The sequence below is a fragment of the Bombyx mori genome, chromosome 18 (genome assembly GCF_030269925.1).
Source record: "Bombyx mori chromosome 18, ASM3026992v2".
Classification (NCBI taxonomy): domain Eukaryota; kingdom Metazoa; phylum Arthropoda; class Insecta; order Lepidoptera; family Bombycidae; genus Bombyx; species Bombyx mori.
Window position 1 is genome coordinate 3,565,086 of NC_085124.1, and position 14,654 is coordinate 3,579,739.

General features: G+C 34.1%; 1 protein-coding gene across 1 annotated transcript in view; it reads left to right on the forward strand.

Moving 5' to 3' along the window:
* The window catches only part of LOC101740290 (parapinopsin), an 87,162-nt gene that overhangs the window by 52,259 nt on the left and 20,249 nt on the right, over positions 1-14,654 (forward strand). The window contains exons 2-3 of the mRNA XM_021349362.3: positions 4,989-5,216; positions 12,589-12,748. Of these exons, the coding sequence (XP_021205037.1) occupies positions 5,040-5,216; positions 12,589-12,748 (337 nt within the window). The 5' untranslated portion in view covers positions 4,989-5,039. The remainder of the gene's footprint in view (positions 1-4,988; positions 5,217-12,588; positions 12,749-14,654) is intronic.

Sequence of the window (14,654 nt, forward strand, 5' to 3'; positions counted from 1 at the left end):
AACTATAACGTAGATAGTCACATTATTATGTACGTACCTATAATTAACGTAATTGAAAATTAATGAAAAACGTCTATAGATTTTTGCCAAAAAATGCCAACAAAAACGCATTAAATAAACCACATAGTTAACCCAGCTTATAATATAGTAAATACAAAACTCAATAATAAGTGAAGAAAACACAAAATAATGATTTATTTTTGTTTTAACAGACAAACCTGGTTTTCACTTATTATTAGTGCACAAATACAAATACTAGGAGTATGTACTGGGTAATCTAAACAAAAAACAGAGTAATGGGTTACACAATACTAAAATGTCCTAAAAATTAAACATTGATCACTTCCCTTATTTCCTGGGTATTCCTGGGTTTCCGAGGAGGAAGACTTTACAATAAAAAAATTAGGATGCACATCTCGTAGCTGACAGTTTATTATTGACAACCTTAGAAACAAAATAATAAATTATAAAATTATACATGATAATTGTTGCTTTGCAATTAAACTTTTAACTAGTGTTCCGAACAATTAATGTTAAACCAATAATAATTTAAAACAGTCTAGTATGGACATAAAGCAAAATACCTCTGAGTATTTTCAATTTATTATAACAAACGATCACTCTTTTCATTTTCATTTATATTACATTGCAGTAACCAGCCCTTTTCCAAAAAAAAATTTATTGCTTATATGGGTGGATGAGCTCACAGCCCACCTGGTTTTAAGTGGTTACTGGAGCCTATAGACATCTACAACGTAAATGCCGCCACCCACCTTGAGATATAACTTCTAAGGTCTCAGTATAATTACAACGGCTGCCCCGCCCTTCAAACCGAAACGCATTACTGCTTCACGGCAGAAACAGGTGGGGTAGTGGTACCTACCCGTGCGTAAATATAACTATTATTGCTACGTACGAATTTACACTTCTCTCATATCTTAAGCGTTATTGTATCTAGATAATTACGCTGGCTATTAATATGCGAAGGTCTCATAGGGTGTGGGTAAAGTTTGTGTAAGCTAACCTCAGTTAATTACCATTGGCCTCCTTTACTCCTCTAGCCATCGACCTCAAAACATAAATCTATACAAAGTTTACAAGGTCATGAGATATCCGAGAGGGACGCACTGTTTAGATATTTAAAAAAAAAACCCTGAAAAAGTTCAGTGAATGTGCTTCTTTTTAATATTATATAAGGTTCTTAAGGATTACCAATGCTAGCTGAACTTACATGGTATTTTATTTCCGGATGTCAGTATTATTATATACTAGCTGACCCGGCAGACTGCGTAGTGCCTCAATCGATAAATAAAATACCTAAGCTTTTGTATAAAATAATCTTAAAACAAACAAAAGAAAACTGTCCGACGGGGGACACATGAAAGCCAAAATATAATTATTATTTTTATTTAAATCCGAGCATTTTCATATTTATCTACCTTTTAAACCTCTGGACTTCCACAAATAATTCAAGACCAAAATTAGCGAAATCGGCCCAGCCGTTCTCGAGTTTTAGCGAAACTAACGAACACCAATTCATTTTTATATATATAGATTGGATTTTTACGGTTTCACTTCTTAACGCCTAAGCGAATGATCATGAGATTTTCGCTACAGTTTTACAGGGGTATGCTAAAGGATGGAGAACTTTTTATTCAGTAAAAGTATTATACCAATTCCGAGGGATAAACCTGGTTTTGTAATTCGGTTGTTACATTACTGCCTATTTCTGTCGCGTAGTAGCTAAGAAAGACATTGCAAGGAAAAACAGTGACACCTTGGAGAAATTGGTGGTCACTGGAAAGGTCGAGGGCAAGCGACCAAGAGGCAGGAACCCGACCCGTTGGACGGACCAGATTCGTGCAGCCCTTGATACCACAGTGCACGATGCTCTGCACTCAGCTGCAGATAGGAACAGATGGCGGTGTATTATAAAAAAACAAACTGTTTCAAGGCCATGACCACGACCCTCAGTAATGAGGAAACCGACGCAAGGAGGAGGAGCTAAACGTTACGGCTTGAAGTTTTTTTTTTTTTTTTTTATTGCCCTTGTAGGCAGACGAGCATACGGCCCACCTGATGGTGAGTGGTTACCGTCGCCCATGGACTTCAGCAATGCCAGGGGCAGAGCCAAGCCGCTGCCTACCGCAAAGCCGCTGTCGACCGTAATTAGAAAAGGCAGTTCAGATTCGACCCACACGTTTTCAGATTAGTGTCAACATTCAACACGAAGTCGTCGTGGCCTAAAGGATAAGATGTCCGGTGCATTCATATCTAGCGATGCAACGGTGTTCGAATCTCGCGGGCGGGTACCAATTTTTCTAATGAAATATGTACTTAACAAATGATCACGATTGACTTCCACGTTGAAGGAATAACATCGTGTAATAAAAATTAAAACCCGCAAAATTATAATTTGCGTAATTACTGGTGGTAAGACATCTTGTGAGTCCGCGCGGTTAGGTACCTTATTTCTGCCGTGAAGCAGTAATGCGTTTCGGTTTGAAGGGTGGGGCAGCCGTTGTAACTATACTTGAGACCTTAGAACTTATATCTCAAGGTGGGTGGCGCATTTACGTTGTAGATGTCTATGGGCTCCAGTAACCACTTGACACCAGGTGGGCTGTGAGCTCGTCCACCCATTTAAGCAATTAAAAAAAAACCCGTTGTAATTGTCTAGTAATTCCGGGAACCGTTTAACAACAGATGGGTCGTGTGCAATAAAATATGTGATGCTCGTCGAGGTGTGAAACTTTTTTAATATTATTTTTTTGTTCATTTTTACGGCAAGCACCGCGCAACTGGCAGAGTTTTAATGAAAACACGTTTTCGTAAATTCATTTGAACGTTTCCATCTAGACAGGTGAAAAATTTTATATTTTTTCCACACATAGATCATTTATATCACAGATCGCGAGTGGTAGTTTCAATTATTTTTAATTGTCACTCATTAAGCCTTGTAAACGAATTTTTATTTATTTATTTATTTATTAAGTTGCACCAACAGAGTGATCATCAATATAAAACATTGAACAATTGACAAAAGTTCATGGCAGATGTCACCTCAATTATAGGTGCAATCGACAGTACATTAACATAAAAAAAAATATATATATACAACTAAGATTTGATTACATTTCATTCATTGCTTAAGATTAATTTATATTTAATTGGGAGATGATCCGTGACAGATTTTTCCTGTAAGTTGTGAGACAATTAGAAAAAACATCTATTTCACTTAAAATTAGTTCAGCGCAATCGGAAAACTCCGAAGGAACATTGACGGAGACCGCGCTACCGCTATAATTTTGAAACAACATATCGTCTTCTCGCATTAAAACTGGATAATTTCAAAGCTGAATAATTTTACAGGAGAGTGTTATAAAGGTTTAGCATGTAACATTTTTAATATTAATCATATTTGCAACATTGGTTTTTTTTTACCAGTTACATTAACTGTCTTTTAAAGTAAGATAAAATTATGTATTAATTTTTTTAATAGTAGTCAAAGCATAGGTAAACTAAAAAAAAAAAACTAAAACTAAACTACGCTCTTTTGACAGTATTTATGGGATAAAATACTGGTGAAAACAAAGGTTCTTTTTTTTTATTGCTTAGATGAATGGACCTGGGGTTAAGTGGTTACTGGAGCCCATAGACATCTACAACGTAAATGCGCCACCCACCTTGAGATATAAGTTCTAAGGTCTCAGTATAGTTACAACGGCTACCCCACCCTTCAAACCGAAACGCATTATTGCTTCACGGCAGAAATAGGCAGGGTGGTGGTACCTACCCGTGCGGACTCACAAGAGGTCCTACCACCAGTAAAATGTTTACGCATATTAACTCAATTTCGAATGTGTTTGGAAATTGTACACTTATAATGCGAAAAGGCTATATATTTATGTTGGCAAAGACAAAACGGTTAAACACCATTTTATCTAGTTTGTTGTTAGTCGATTTTGATTTTTGTTCTATTTAGTAGCCAATGACTAGATTTAGTGTTACCAATATTTTCTTGGAAAAGTCAGTTTTTTTAAACATGAAATGTTAATAACAAAAGGATAAATTAAATATATAACATGACGTCGACGATGACGTGAATAACTGCCCAAGACTGTTGTAAATGGAAGGATTTGATTCGAGCCCTACAACCGAGCGCAGGGTAATAGGAAAGAAAGAAGAAGAGTATAAAACCTATATCATCAATGCTTTTTCACAAAGTCGTGAAAAAGCATTGAAGAGAGTAGCCTTACGTTATTTTAAAATATTCCCAAAGAAAAACAAAAAGCAAAAAAAAAATTAGCTTCCCTATTATTATATATTATTCTCTAGATTTCTTGGAATCTACCAGGAACCGATCATGGGTAAATTACTCATTGTTTCTGTTTCACGATCACTGTACGAAGTCGTCGAAGTGATATTAATCGAACAATCAAACGGGAAAATAAAATGAAAGTCCGACAATAATAACGGTGAATATTGCTTTTTTATTTATCTTTTTTATTGTACTAATTGAAGTTGAACGACCTCGTATTTCGAGATGGGTCCCGGAATCTTTCTTTGTGATGCTAATGAGTTAGTTTTATTTATACTAATATTATAAAGATGAAAGATTTGTTTGTGTGTTGTATTGAGTAGGCTCCGAAACTACCGAACCGATTTGAAAAATTCTTTCACTGTTTGGAAGCTAAACTATTCCCGAGTGACATAGGCAATAATCTTTTTTGAAAACGATTAGGGAGCCTTACTAAAACTCCAATAATGTAATCCAAGGTGTAAAAAAATACCTAAAATATTCTTTACATCACGTGCCCTGTGAAAACTATTGATGGTAAAATAAAATAATGTACTACGACTTTGTAGAGCACATTATTACTTACAAAAGTGTCGGAACAGCATATTTTTCTAAAACCTTATTCATTATTGGCCTGCCGACTCTTGTAATCAGGTGGACAGTTTGTTTATGACTTTCTTCTTTCTAGATCGGGAATGGTTTTGAAAACCAGGCGAGGCGCGAGTGGAGGGCAGTGAAAATGACGTCGTTTCTGGAAAACATGAACGACACAGTGACTAAGGCTTACGACGAGGGTTTTCCTCTCCTCATGCCGAGATGGGGATACGTGGCTTCCGCTTTTGTGCTCTTCCTAATCGGCTTCTTTGGGTTTTTCCTCAACTTGATGGTCATTCTCCTCATGTTCAAGGATCGACAGGTGAGACTATTTCGTGTAAATTTTCGGGATTTTATTTATTTACTGTGTAGATAAGTGAACCGGCTTACTGCTCATCTACTGCTATAATGTATACTGGTGGTAGGACGTCTTCTGAGCCCGACGGGTAGGTCTCACTACCCTGCCTATTTTTGCCGTGAAGCAGTGATGCGTTTTGGTTTAAAGGGTGGAGCAGCCATTGTACTTTAAAAAAACTGAGATATTAGAACATATATCTCAAGGTGTGTGGCCGCATTTATGTTGCGGATGTCTATGGGCTCCGGTAACCACTTTACACCAGGTAGACCGTGAGCTCGTCTACTTACCTAATAAATAAAAAATATAAATTGTTTTTGTAGCGGTACATTTTACGCCCTAAAATTATAATTGAAAGATTCAAGTGAATGATGCGCTAAAGCAGAGGAGACACAGACGTTTAAACAATTTTACGTGTTCAAATGTACAGCGAATTTCATTTAACATTAATAATGACGTAGCTATTTCTGAGGCTACGTCAACATAATACTGAAATATTAGATTCATCTCCGCTTCAGACAAACGGGGCGGAACTTTATATGAAATATTTAAATGGCTTTTCATGGATCGAGCCGAAGCTATGTGATTAATTTATGCGTATTTCATGATCCCGCATTATAATAATCTGTGCGTATAACAATTGGTTTTTAGCTGCAGACTTATTAAATATTGGTTGCTGATTTTTTTATTTTTTTATTCCTTAGTTAAGTGGAAGAGTGGCCCACCTGGAGCTCATAGACATCTACCTTGAGATATGAGTAATAAGGTCTCAGTTTTTATAGTACAATGGCTACTCCACCCTTCAAACCGAAACGCATTACTATTTCACGTCAGAAATAGGCAGGATTGTGGTACCTACCCGTGCGGACTCACAAAACGTCCTACCATCAGTAATTACGGAAAGTATAATTTTGCGGGTTTGATTTTTATTACGCGATGTTATTCCTTCACCGTGGAAGTCAATCGTGAATATTTGTTAAATACGTTTTTCATTAGAAAAATTAGTACCCGCCTGCGGTATTCGAGCACCGTTGCATCGCTAGATACGAATGCACCGGACGTCTTATCCTTTAGGCCAAGATAACTTCCTATAAAGTAGAATTTATTTTGTTGCACGCTATAATAAAAAAAAAAAATGCCAAACTAATATAAACATTAATAACGAGGGTGGTACGTATTGTAAATGGCGATTTTCTTGAGATAAACTTAAGATAGACTAAAATAAAGGTAGAAAGCTTTTGGGATAGATTTGATTTTATCAGAATCGAACGCTAAATTTTTTAATAAGATTACAACATAATATGTATTACTAAAATTTTATAACCACAAATACACTTACCTCACAGTTAACTGATTACCAAATCGTTATCTAACTCATGGATACTGTCGCAGTCTCAATTATACATATCAATTAGATTAGTAATAAGCAGAATGGTATGTAGCAGTGCGGACTCCCAAAAAAAAACAACAATTATAAAAAATAAATATGTATAATAAAAATGCAAGCGACAGATAAATTGCATGAATTAAAAAAAAAATAGGTATATAAATTTTTATACTCAGCCAACTATAAGAACCGCTTCATAGCTCACCCAAAGCCGTTGTTAGTAGTATACTCTTGCAGCCAAATACGATTAAAATACTTAAGAGAGTCGATGCGCTATTCTATTAAGGGGAGATGGAGTATTGACTTTGCCTCACCTAACCCTGACCTTTCGCAACTCACCTGATTATAATGATGGCGACTGATCGCAGGAATTAAAGATTTTTTTTTATTAATTTTATGTTTCTAATACGGAACTGTAAAAGACGTATATTCAGAGCATTTTACTTCCGACGACCCGCTTTATTGGAAAGATTCAAGGGAAATTGAAAATCGTTGAAATGCAACCGTTGCGATCCGTCGAGATTGTCGCTATTCGATGGAATTTATAGTGAAGTTAGACGAATGATTGGAGTCGAAAAGACACTTACAAAGAGGAATGCCCACTCTCCATAGTGTGCTAGGCCCAAGATGGACATCAAATATTACTATAAAAATGGACTGATTCAAATTCTTAAATGTATTGGATATCTAAAAAAATATATTGAAATTGACGCCACTATTATAAAAAATATAATAAAAATAAAATTTCGTTTTGAGGTTTATTTTCTATATAAATAAGTATCGGATTGTGAGATACTTCAAGAACTTTTCTTTTCTTAGTGTTTAAGATGTTCCTAATGTATTTTTATCCAATTGTAGTTATTAGGGTATAAAAAAACAAACATACTTCTTTAAATATCTGTTTTCTTCATCTTCATACACAATTAGTAAATCATCTAAAAATAGCACAGGAGAGCATATACACGGTTTTAAATCTCGGTCAGGTTAAAACCACAATTCACACAATGTTTTTCAGTGGTAGTATGAAACGTTATTGATAAAAGTAAAATAAATCACATCCATTTTGAACGCAAGCACAAGCAGCAAGCGAAGTGTCAGTCAGTCAGATTAAATTCAGTGTTGTCAGTATAAAGAAAAATAATTACATGAAATTCATATCTCGATAATTTTTTTAAATAACCGATAATTGATTTATTTATTAGTCTTTTTTTTTACGAGTACACATTATTTTTTATGTTTTTGTTTTAGTTTAGTTGTACATATTTAAATAACAATACTGGTAAAGTTTTTTTTATTGTTTAGATGGGTGGACGAGTTCACAGCCACCCTGGTGTTAAGTGGTTACTGGAGCCCGCAGACATCTACAACGTAAATGCGCCACCCACCTTGAGATATAAGTTCTAAGGTCTCAAGTATAGTTACAAGTTAAAGTCCAATGGCTATGTCTTTGATGTTTATTTATGAGCTTATAATCGATTAAATTCGACTGATTAATGATAATACTTAAAATGTTTACTTAATACGTAAAAGGTTTTGATGCTGGCAATATTTTTCCCGCAAAAATAAAAAACCTTGGTTTTTCAATAGAGTTACTTTTTTAAAACTACTTATTGTAAACTTTAGTGGCGCTTATTTGGAAGAAAGTAAGAAAGTAAAGTAAGTTATTTATGACAAAATTAATGCACTAAGTACGTATTGTTTCTCTAATCTATTATCCGCTTTGGGCCTGAAATGGGCATTCCCCTTTGAACGACGGCGTTAAAAACAATAAAGCCCACGACAACTAATCACTTCATTTAATACGTCAAAACCCAAATGAATAATAAAGCAAAAATGTTAATATCACGTATGGTAAAGAAATATTAAGTACACAGCAGACATGTCAAAGAAGTTGATGACGCTTATCTTAACACGAAGTTGAATTTATATTAGATGATTGATTCACCTCAGGGTGAAATATAAATTCAAACTTTTAGTTTAAAAGTCAAATTTATTCATGATAGGGCCAAAACTCTGAAATATTCGATATGTGCAAATTTCTAAAGCGAACATAATAGTAGGGTAGGGTAGTAGTAATAAAATTCTTTAATATGTAGATAACATTTATGAATATACAAAAAAAAACGAGATTTTTTAATAACAATTTTTCATAATTATCTATATTTTTACATCCGACAACGTGTACTTTTTAAAGTTAGATTTATTAAGTTTTTTTAATCGCATCGTCCAGGCTTGGCACAAATAATAAGTCGGTCTTGTGGAAGTGATTTTATATAATTTTAATCCGAGATTATTAATTAGATTAATTGAAACTTTATAAAAAAGCTGCAAAAGCCGTAAATTTTTTTAAGACCTTTAGGTCATGTCTTATTTTAATTTATATTCTTATTTTTATGAAAGATGATTATATGGAGTGAAATGAAATGAAGATTATTAATTTAAGACGTTAATCAACTGGGATGAAATTAAATGAAATGATTGATATGATAGGTATGGGATGAAATATAATCTCAGTAAAATGGTGGTCATTTACCGAGATTTTTTTAGTGGACTTTTTGGAGGATCCTGAGAAGTTACGTCCAGCGGTTTTATTTCATTTTCCCACATTTATTTCATTTTCACAGATATTAAACAGTTAATAAACCACCGTTCTTACACATTTAAACCTGAAGAAACACTAAATAGACAAATTTTCAAACAAATCACACAACTTAACTCCTCGCGTTCCCGCCAAAAAGTCCAAAAATTATTAAAAAAGGTGCCAAAGTTATAGATTATACATTTAATATAGGCCAAAGTCGTGATTTTTTTTTTTTTAAGAGATTTTATGACCTGGTAACTAAGACCTTTAAGTCATGTCTTATTTTACTTTATATTCTTAATTTTATGAAAAATGATAATATAGAGTGAAATGAAATGAAGATGATTAATTTGAGACATTAATCAACTGGGATGAAATTTAATGAAATGAGATGATATGGGATGAAATATAATCGCAGTAAAATGGTGGTCATTTACTGAGATTTTTTCAGTGGACTTTTTGGAGGAACCCGAGAAGTTACGTCCAGCAGCTTTGTTTCATTTTCCCACATTTGTGCACTTTCACAGATATTAAACAGTTAATAAACCACCATTATTACACATTTAAACCTGAAGAAACACTAAATAGAAAAAATAAAACAAATCACACAACTTCACTCCTCGCGTTCCCGCCAAAAAGTCCCCAAAGTCGTGATTGAATGCAAAGATGCACAGATAATATAAAAATGAGGATATGCGTTTCGTTTCACGCAGTGAAGATCTTGAGCACGCATTATTTCTAAATTTTTACTGTTTAGATTCGAAATTGGTGAAAGGAACAGCGCCATAAAAACACGAAGCGCTGTTATTGCCACGGAACATCGAGACTCCCCCGGGTTTTTCATTTTATGTCTTCGAAGCTCGATTTCCGGGCATGTTATATTTTAATATTCTGTGAAAGATTTGTTTTTTTTTTGTTATGGATACTGACAAAACAAAAAACTAAGAGGGGTGAGAATGATGTTGGGTCTTTTTTTTAATTTTTTTTTTATGTTTACTTATTGCTATAGCTTACTTAGACTTACTTGTCATAGATAGACTGAATAGGATATTCGTGTTTCCGATAGCACCAAGATTGTTCCACTTTATTTTGCGTATTTGGTGTGTAAATCGACACTCAATAAATGAGTTTAATAGAAGGAAAACAAAAAAAAAAAGCAAAAAGGATATTTCCGTTTTTGTTACAAACACAACTTGTACAGTCGTTTAGATATTATCGTTGTCTGAAGCAGAAGACGTTTGATGTACTCGTATATCGATCGGGCAACGTGACTATGGCGATACTCTATTTTCGAAGACAAGTTTTATTAATAAAATACGTACTTAACACACGTTCACGAATGTCTTATACGTTGTAGGACATGATACACATATATTATACAACAATATAAAAAAAACAACTCCCGAAAAAATATTCTCTAAAAATAGTCTTGTGAGTTCGCACGGGTAGCCACCACCACTTTGCCTAGTTCTGCCGCAAAAGAGCAATACGTTTACAATACACTAAAGCTGCTTTCAGACTACGCTATAATATAATAGCATATAGTATATAGCTCTTAGCACAACAATATCGCGCGCCATACATTGTTATGGACACGTTCACACTGTACTGTACTATATATTATTGCATACTAGCGACCCGCCCTCGCTTCGCTTCGGAAACTATAATTTATTATTGATTTCTTCACTATTTAATGGATGTTATTATACATATAAGCCTTCCTTCTCAATCACACTATCTATTAAAAAGACCGCATCAAAATCCGTTGCGTAGTTTTAAAGATTTAAGCATACATAGGGATATAGGGACAGAGAAAGCGACTTTGTTTTATACTATGTAGTGAAGTATACACTGCTATACTATATGGCACTATAGTATAGCGTAGTCTGAAAGCAGCTTAACTAACACTAACGGCTGTTATACTGCACAATTAAGACTTAGACCTCATGTCTCAAAGTGGATGACGGCGTTCATGTGGTCATATCTCCGATAACCACTTATAACCGGGTGGTAGCTCGTTGATCCATCTTAGCGATAATTTGTTATCTATTAACTTTTTAAAGCTTATTGCGAGAATTTTCTACGCCAGTAGTCTGTGGACCACATATACGCGAGGAGCTTACAATGCCCTACGTGTTGAATATAATAATGCGTTTAGGATGATGTTGTCACTGCCGCGCTTTTGTGGTGCATCCTCAATGTTTGCAACATCTCACACCGATGACTTCTTTGCAATAATGCGTAAGAGAAGTGCATCGTTATTGCGTTGAGTGCGCGACAGTGGCAACATTCTTCTGAACGTCATATCGAGCAAGATCGAGGGACTCCTGATTAATAGCCTTTGCAGCAGGCACTTGGAAGAAAAAAAATTGTAACGCAATGTAATGTAAAAATGTAATATATGCCTGATGGTAATTCTTATTAACAAAATGTTATAGTTTTTTTTTTAAATTGAAATAAAGTATAAATAAAAAAATAAAATAAAAATTAACAAAAATATACCCAGTAATCTCTAAATAGTGCATAGAAGGTAGGCAAAATAGATGTAAATCAAAATTTTATGTACATACTTTTTATCTTAATTATAAAAGAGAAAAACGACTTAGTAAATACTGTTCTAAAGGTTTTTCGTAATTACTTATTTATTGTAAGATATTTATTGGGCAGGCTCTGAATCTACACGGGCTGTAACACTCCACCTTCTGTTTATTTTCCTTCGAAAGTACTCATGTTTGGATATTGAGAAAGTCTTTATTTCAATGTTATTTCCATCAATGTTATTTCTGTAAACAAAAACAGCCACTATAATTCAATTGTTTTCTTTAGTTAGGCGACGATATTTACACCGGAAAAAATACTATGAAAATCCACCTACTTTAATGGCTCTAGCTCTCGCTCCTGGCCTTTTCATTTTTCATTATTATTATTATTATTTTAATTGTATTTTTTGACTTGTTTTTTCTTTTATTGTAAATATTTTTATTTATTTAAAAAAAAGAAAATATTTGAGAAAAAACAAAAAAAAAAGCCCGCTGAGTTTGTTTCGCCGGTTCTCAGGACTGTGGCTTTTTTTGGAACCGGTGGTAGAGTTAACATTGTTATTTGTATTTTGACATTCAACAAGTGTATCATACTGACGTCTAAGTTGAAATAAATGATTTTGAATTTGAATTTATAGAAACCGTTAACTAAATAGCGCTGTTGACTTTGAGATATGGGATTAATCGCTGTGAGCTTATTCAAAATGCACAGTTGTTTGGAAAACGTGAAAGCTTGTAAAATTGGTAACATTCTTAAAACATACTTTGTAACATAACAGTTCATAGCAATTTAATCTGTATTTGTGATATTTATAAAGCTTATTTTTCTAGCTCTGGACACCGCTGAACATAATACTCTTCAACCTCGTCTGCTCGGACTTCTCCGTGTCCGTTCTCGGGAATCCATTCACTTTGATCTCGGCTCTGTTCCATCGTTGGATCTTCGGGCACACAATGTGCGTTCTGTATGGATTCTTCATGGCATTACTTGGTGAGCACAGTATTTTAATTTCTTATCTACATAACTATTATTACTAGTGGTCTCGCAATAGTCGAAATTCGACTATAATTAATTGAAATTAAAAGTTTGTACACTATTATTATTCTATTTTCAAAGACGATTATACTTCTATAATCACAAATTTCGCCAAGACTACACTATAGAAAAATATTAATAAAGCCAAACAATATTTAATCTATTCTCAATTTGACCACAGACGTCAAGAACAAAAGTTTGACAGTAAATATATAAATAGTATGCATGCGTGTGTGCGTCAAATACATGGTAGTGTGTGTAATATTTTTTTATTGATTTCATGAATATTTTAGGCATAATATAAAAATATAAGTGGGGGAAACTTCATACTCCTCGGTCCGTGCAATTTTCGTAAAAAGGGATACAAAGTTTTTCCTGAACGTATTAATATATAGTTAACGGAATTCATTGGAAAAGTGAGTCTTAATTACTGTCACTATGGAAGGCAATGGCAATGATGACGGGAATGGCGTCAGCAACGCTGACGTCACCATGTTATAAAGACCATGGAACCAGCCACGCTCTGTCATCTATATATTAATACGTGAAGCAAAAACTTTGTATCCCATTTTACGAAAATTGCGCGGACGGAGGAGTATGAAATTTTCCACACTTATAGAGAATATAGAGACGAAGTGCACAATGCTAATATTTTTTTAAAATAATGCATAAAAGATACATTAAATCAATAAAGAAAACATTACACTCACTACATACCATGTATTTGACGCACACACGCATGCATACTATTTATTGTCTAACTTTGGTTCTTGACGTCTGTTGTCAAATTGAGAATAGATTAAATATTGTTTGTCTTCGTTAATATTTTTTATAGTGTACTCTTGGCGAAATTTGTGATTATAGAAGTATAAAATACAATCATAATAGTGTGCAAAATTACAATTCCAGTTAATTATAGTCGAATTTCGACTACTGCGGGACCACTAGTATACATTAAATGACGAATGAAATGATTCATATACATTTTGTGTGTTGGTGTATGTTTTATCTTCACTCTTTTTGGAACCAATTCGGTTAAATGTTTCTCGCTTTTAGCTCTGCTCGTGATATGAGATATTCCCGTGATGTTATCTTTTCAAATTATACTTGGTACTATTTAAAAAAAAACAAAAGAATATTCCAATGTGATTAATTCCCCCTCCAGGCTCTTTAAACAAGCGTAGCATGTGACTCCCACGAAACTCAACAGATATCCGAACAGCAATAAAGTTTTGAGCAGAGTTGCAAAATAAACTGTTTGCATTTCAATTAAGGATGATGATTCCAGATTTCCAGATTCGTAAAATACAAAGACGGAGACCGTTTCAAATTATATTGTTATTGAAATCGCAAGTCTTCGAGTAATTAATGAATGATATGAACGCGATGACTGCTATGAATTGAAGCACTAATGAAGAAAGCTCGTTGATGTTAAAAAATAATTAATTACCATTGATTCAATAATATTGAAGTAGTATTCAATAATATTACTGTATTTAGACTACTAGCGACCCGCCCTCGCTTCGCTTCGGAAACTGTAATTTATTATTGATTTCTCCACTATTTAATGGATGTTATTATACATATAAACCTTCCTCTTCAATCATTCTATGTATTAAAAAAACTGCATCAAAATCCGTTGCGTAGTTTTAAAGATTTAAGCATACATAGGGATATAGGGAGAGAGAAAGCGACTTTGTTTTATACTATGTAGTGATAAGCCAATATTGTGCAAAGCTTCTCGTCCCAAATACCGCAGTGCTTAAGACAGAAGGCTTTGACCAGTGTAAGTTGTCGGTAATGGCGTACGGCGTTTTACTGGTAGTAGGTTTGTGAGTCCGCACGGGTAGGTACCACCACC